At 32.6% G+C, this 6960-nt stretch overlaps 1 protein-coding gene across 3 annotated transcripts in view; it reads left to right on the top strand.

Moving 5' to 3' along the window:
- The first annotated feature begins 529 nt into the window (after positions 1-529).
- The window catches only part of LOC142320117 (proton-coupled amino acid transporter-like protein pathetic), a 43319-nt gene continuing 36888 nt past the window's right edge, over positions 530-6960 (top strand). The window contains exon 1 of one of the 3 annotated variants that reach the window (XM_075357798.1): positions 530-1336. In XM_075357798.1, the coding sequence (XP_075213913.1) occupies positions 1335-1336 (2 nt within the window). In that variant the 5' untranslated portion in view covers positions 530-1334. Of the gene's footprint in view, positions 1342-2011; positions 2102-6960 lie in introns of those variants that run through there. The other 2 variants (XM_075357799.1, XM_075357797.1) reach the window with 2 other exon arrangements.

Here is a 6960-nt window from a genome sequence, read left to right as displayed (position 1 = left end):
TTGCAGGGAAATTATCGAGTATTAGTTCCTATCACTTTTTTCTCTTATTTTCTTTCATTGAATATTTATTAAAATAAATCTTATGTTCAGAATCTACAGGGTGTCCCATATAAAATGCAACCCATCAATCACTCATCCATGAAATTTCAAAAGTCAAGCTTACTCCCTTACTCGTTACTGAAATGAACACGTCCAACATCCGAACATCGCGGCGACGCAGTAGAACACTACCGATAGGAACAACATTGCAATCATAACGTTCAGTGTATTGCTAGAGACAAGATGGTGTTTTCGCTAGATGAACGTGTTTTCATTGTTGAGTCGTACTTCAGTACGAAATCGGTGGTTGCAGTGCAAGCAATTTGTTTCGCCATTACCCGGATAAACCGGCTCCTAAAAAAACATCAGTATTAAGGTTAGTCGCAAAATTTAGAGAGACCGGTTCTGTTAATAACAAGGAACACAAAAGATCTGCGTCAGTGTTGAATACAGATAGTTACTGAAATCAAAGACCGATTACTCGCCTCGCCAAATAAATCGATCAGACGTCCCTGCAATCGATCAGACGTTTGTCTGCTGAAATTAATTTGTCTAAATCGACTGTTCATCGGGCGACCAAACGATTACAATTACGACCTTATCGCATTCAAACGGTTCATCGACTTCTTGAGCCCGACAAAGATAAACGGCTACAATGTTGTCAACGGTTCCGTCGATTTCTGCGTGAGGGAATTAATGTTATGGATTCGTTATTTTTCACAGATGAAGCACGGTTTCATTTGGAAAGCTACGTAAACAACCAAAACAGTAGAATTTGGAGCGCTGAAAATCCCCATGTTTATCGCGAAAAACAATTACACCCGCAGAAGTCGGGCGTGTGGTACGCGATATCGCGGAAGAAAATAATCGGTCCTATTTTTTTCGTGTACACCATTAATGCAGAACGATATCAGGATATTTTATTTCGGTTCATCGCACTCTTGGAAGAGGAAGACAGACACTGCCGGCTACAACACGACGGTGCGACATCGCACTACGCAGGTTCAACTTCTGATTTCGTCGAGGAATTCTTCGGTAATCGTGTTATCGGTCGAGGCTTGTGGCCACCAAGATCTCCAGATTTGACTGCGGCGGATTTTTTTCTACGGGGTTACCTCAAAGAATAAGCCTACAGCAACAAACCACGAACACTTGAACGATTGGAAGTCAATACTGAACAAGCTGTATTAAATATCCGGCCACATACTTTGAAAAAAGTTACAAGAAAAAACGCTGTAAAAAGAATTGAAGCTTATATTCAAGAAGATGGCGGCCACTTCCAACATTTACTCTAAATGTAAGGTAATGGATGATAATAATAAAAAATACATTTACATTTACGCATGCCTTTTTATTATTTCAATACCTACCGATATAAGGTTGGGTTGCGTTTTATATGGGACACCCTATTAATATGAAACACGCAGTGTTAAAAAGTAGGAAAGAGAGAGTGAGAGAAGAAAGAAAATGATATAAGTTATTTTTATAATTCCATTGAGATTTTTAAGTTATAATCACATTTATCAATTGAAGATGAGAGAGTGGGAGGGGGGGGGGGTGAACACATAAATTTACAGTAAAAACATAAAATCATATTAGACAACACAGATTATTATAATTTGCCATTTATATTTTGCACAAATAGAACATTAAGATAAGAAATGAGAAGGTTGGTTTAATGAGTTTAACAGTTAGCAGTAATAAATGTGTTACTGAGTTTCTATACTAATATAATTATACAATGACTAATAAAATATCTAGTAATGGTGATAGTATTTGCCTACTCAATTTAAACAAAAAATACAACAGTTTTAGTTGTATGTTTATATAAGGTTTGATATAAAAATTTGAATTTGGGTTTTGTAGTAATTAATTATTTTAGTATCTGATTAACTGAATAGATAAGATAAAATTAGGTTTACTTCATTCAATGAAATCTAGTTTTTTTAATTTTTAGTTAGACTAAAATCATCATAATGGATAACTCACAGTGTGCAAACTTTCCAGATGCTTCTCAGTCTTCAACGACAGTTGATACTATTCATGAAAATGTGTCATCAGTGTAAGAATAGTCGTACTCTTTTTTTTTAGTATTATACTATAACTTGTGTGTGTATATATATGTAAATTTTGTATTAAACTAATTAAAATATTATTTTAAATAATAATAACTTTTAATCTATTGTATTATGAACAGAGTAACTTTATTATTTAAAATAATATTTTAATTAGTTTAATACAAAATTTTATAATTAAAAAAAAATATATTTTAATGTGATCATAAATAAATAACTATTTTATTTAAGTCGTAATGTAATTACATTACATTTGCCTCCTAACGAGATGCAGAATAATTCATCATAAATTATATTTAAAAGTACCAAATAAAATTTAACAGCTCATTTTTGTATTTTACATTTAATTTGAAATTTACTGTTCTGATTTTTTAAATTAGTCCCAAGATTTATGTGTCAGATGAGAGTAAATGTTAATTCTTTTCTTGATTTGTTTCCTAATATGTCTTTTAAATTATACAGACGTTCGGAAAGTTGCTGGGAACTGGAAATATGTTAATGTAATGATGAAACTTTCTTAATTACTACTTTGTATTTTTATTTTATAGAAACGGCTGTTAAAATAACTAGAATAGTTGATAAAAGGTGATGAAAATTAACTCAGTTGTACATCACCTGGTCAGTTGTTTCAAACACTGACCAGGTGATGTACTGGAATGTTTCGCACGTAAACCGTTATTGCGGATTTAGTTCATCAATCGAGCGTGTCTGTTGAGATACACTGCTTGTTTCGTTGCCCCCCCGCTAAAAGTAATCTGGGGGAGTCAGATCGGGCGATCGTGCATGTCACAAATCCCTCGATATGAATCGTTCACCCAAACATCTCGTAAAAGTCATTGACCTGTTAGATGTGTTCGCTGTGACGTCATCTTGTTGGAATCAACGGAGATTGATTTCCACTTCTGTTAATTGAATAATGAAGTTTGTTAAAACAGCGCAATAACAATGACATTAACTGTATTTAAAAAAAAAATTGGGCCCACAACGCGCGTTCTACTCGTACCGACCAAGACTCCAATTTTCTCTTCATGTAAAGATTGTTCGTGTAATTCATAGGTGTTAGTTGACCACAGTCGTGTATTTTACGAATAATATACGCTTCATCTCTAAAAAAACGTAATGTTGAGGATACCTATGGAATTTTGGGCCAATAAAACGTTCAAACCAATGACAATCTTTTGTCTTTTGGTATGTTCTTGAACACACAATACTTTGTAGAGGAGAAGTTTCAATTTTTTTCCTACAGCTTTACATGTGGTAACAAGTCCGATATCTTGCTAGTGTACTAATTTACGCATTGGCTGTAATGGACTTTCGGCCATAGCATCCGAAATATCAAACAGTTTCTGTTCGTTTAGTCGGTGTTTCATTTCAATCAGCGTTTTCGGCCCAAAATTTTGGGCCTGTTACCTGAAATTTTTCAATAAGAGAGAGAAAAATGAGTTCCTGTATCGAAAGAACCATTCGATACAATGGTTCTTTCAATGGTTCTGAATGGTTCTTTCCTGTATCCTTTCCTAGGCTTACCATATTTTTTTGGGTCCAACCAGGATACATTTCTGAAATTGCTTAAAAGTCTTAACAGTTTACTGAAACATTAAACTTTATTTATTCCGTTGTATTTTTCACTAGACATGACTTTTTTCAGAAATGGTTATTTTGTTTTAATTACATCATAAAATTAACAACAAGAAAGTCCTGAATTAATTTTAACATTTAGCAGATGTTTAACAGTAGATACTGAAAGTCTACCCCTTTCTGCAGACCAAATGTGCCCTGTAATTGAAAAAAACTCTCTCAACTGGGGCAGTAGTCTCAGGCAAAAACATCACAAACTCAACCATTTTGGAAATATTGCAACATGAAATATAAGTCTTTCTGAACACCTTAAGAATTGCTTTCCACTTCTCTTCAATAGTATCTGGTACTTTCTCAGACTTGAACCACAACCTACCCTTTGGTCATCAATATTTATGGAATCTTTTATAATTTCATTAACAACTTGTGCACTCTCTTCTAAATCAGACCAGGAAATTTCAGTTTGTAATTTATCCACAGAAACTTACAAACTTTATCAAAACTGATTCTCCACAGCTCTTAAGTATTGGATACTGGAATTATAAAAATTATCTACACTTGAGAAGAATTTTTGTTCCTGAACATCATTATTTTCTTTTAGAATGCGTAGCAATTCTTTGGCAGAAGATTGTATAAATTTGTGGGTTTTTCTTTCCTGAAGTTGAGAAATTAATTCAGAATATACCTGAAATGCTTCTATTGCTGTGATAGAATTAGCTTCCAATTTCAGAACTACATTTTTAAATAATGTAGAATACTGTAATTTCAGAAACAGTTCACTTTCTAGATTTTCAAAAAATCAAATAATAATTTTGGTATTAGTCACATGATAAGAAGTATGATTTTAGGCCATCAAAAATGGAAAGAATTCTTTCTATTGCAGATAACAAACTAAGAAAACTTGTGCTGCTATGAGATAATACTTTTTGTAATCTGTTTCCATAAATTCACAGAACTCTTTTAAGTTTTGTTACTCTTACTGTATATATATGAAAATATTTATAAATTTTTAAACAATAACTTCTATGTTGAGGAGTAGAGAATCACATGCTATTTGAACTGAATTGTGTACGATGTGGGCTGAACAACCAATTCCTAAAATAGGTCTGTCCAAATCACTTTGAACTTTTATGAACACATTTTCCCTTCATACCACCAAAATTACTGTTAGTATTATCAGCAGTATAACAAACCAACTTTTCTTCAAATTTATATTTTTTTACACACTGCAAAAGATGCTGAGTCAAAATTTGAGCAATTTCACCTGACACTTCATCGAAATATAAAAGTTTAACTTGAATTCCCTTCTCCGGACTGACATATCTTACAACATTCGGAACAAGTTTTACTTCACTTCTGCTTGAACTATCCATCGTAACTGTTACATAATTAATGTTTTCCAAAGAACGCAACACATTATCAAATACAAATGGCGAAATAATGTTAACAATAATTGCCTCGGTTTTGGTTCTAGCAGATGAAAATTTTGGGTCATACAACTTTTCAACCAGTTTATATGTGCAGTCTTATGTTTTGAAACTGAGTTCGTGTCTAACAATTTGATATGGAAAGGTAGTCGTTTTTTAGCAGCATACCAGATCACTGTTATTGTTATTCCACCCTTTGGCTTTAAAAATCTCTTATGTTTGCTGAAGCAATAGCATTAGTAACATTCCTGTGTTTAGCTGTTCTCACATCGTCTTCAATATCACCCTTTCCTTTATGTGCAACAGAAAATTCTCCAATACGTAGTGTGCAATAAATGACGTTCATTGTGATTGTCATTACACAATTTCAAAAATTTATATTCCTGTTGCAGGTTAATATTAAACACACATTTTCTTTAGCCCATTGCTAAACGATGAGACAAAAAACGAATAGAAATAAAATGATCAAAAACATGTAGACAAGTTACTTATTTCACAGATGAAAACAACATAAACACACTGCCCCTGTTGTGTTGCCAAATGAGTAAGTAAAAAGTTGTGGGGAGACCAGTAGCAATTCCTCCGTCAAAACTGACATCAGTGCTTGCTCCAAGGTTATCTGAGAGATGCACAGCTGTAAGGGAATGTTTAAAAACACATTGTCAAACATATAGGTCTAAAATTAAAAAAAATATCCTCACCAGTCATAAAATTTCTCAAACCCCACAGAATTTTGCAATCCCAGACAGCACTAAAAAACCAGGACGAACCACCGGCGCAACCAACCTAACGCCAAAAGAACAAAATTCACCACTTAATTCTAAAGCATACTGCACAGCGACTTTCCAAATGCTCTGTATAATTCTTTGTTGATTATTACCATTACAAGTGACAACTGCATGCAGTTGTGCAGGCTTCAAATTTAGATAACCACTAAGAACCAATCTCCTGCCTTGAGTAACTGTCCAAGTAGTTTGCGATAGTGAACTACATCTTAAATATTTCTCAAAAACTAACTAGCTTCAAATTCAAACCGACCAAATTTAAAGAAGGGCAAGTATCAATTTTTAACATAATGTTGGGTCAGAAGAGGATTCTTCATTTTTCTTTTAACATATAAATTTTTGATATTGAAATTCAAACTGTCAGTAATTGAAGAAATCAGATAAAATTTATTCATCAGACTATATGTCTTATGTATACAGTTGATTTCAAGATATCTATGGTTGTTTCAGATATTTTCTTTCAATGGAGAGGATTATTTTTTGGGGTCAATCTTTATTTAGCAAAATTCTTAAAACTTCAAAAGTTAAAATTCTTGTTACAGTAGATTCAAGAAGTTTTTTTCTAGAGTTTATTTTATTGTTTACCCTGCCAAGTACTCAAATTTACAAACTGACCATTTTTATTAAAGAAATGAAACATTCTACTTGAAAAATATAATGCAAAAAATAAGAGGATGTAACTAAATGCATAGAATTCTCTTATTTCAAAGCAATCCACTTTATGTGGACTTAAAAAAGTTATAATACCTTATTAAATTCATTTACATAGCTTCTGATATCACATTAGGATTTAAATGTTACATTTCCTAAATGTCCTTATTAGCGTCATAGTTTTGAAATTGACTTTATAAGCTCTAGTTGGACTGGAATCAGTAGCAAGAAATGTATAAATAATATCCAGACAAATTTGTTAACAGATTAAGTTTATACTTATCGATTGAGAACTATAAGAACACAATCTTTTAATTATTACTCTGCCAAAATCTAATATGGCAGCATCCAAAACTTTTGTTCATAAAAAATTTATACTAAGGATCAATGTGAAAATTTTCAGAT

The sequence above is a fragment of the Lycorma delicatula genome, chromosome 2, assembly GCF_047948215.1.
Source record: "Lycorma delicatula isolate Av1 chromosome 2, ASM4794821v1, whole genome shotgun sequence".
NCBI classification, from domain to species: Eukaryota; Metazoa; Arthropoda; class Insecta; order Hemiptera; family Fulgoridae; genus Lycorma; species Lycorma delicatula.
Note: the sequence above shows the minus strand (reverse complement) of the source record. Positions and strands in the feature narration are given on the sequence as shown.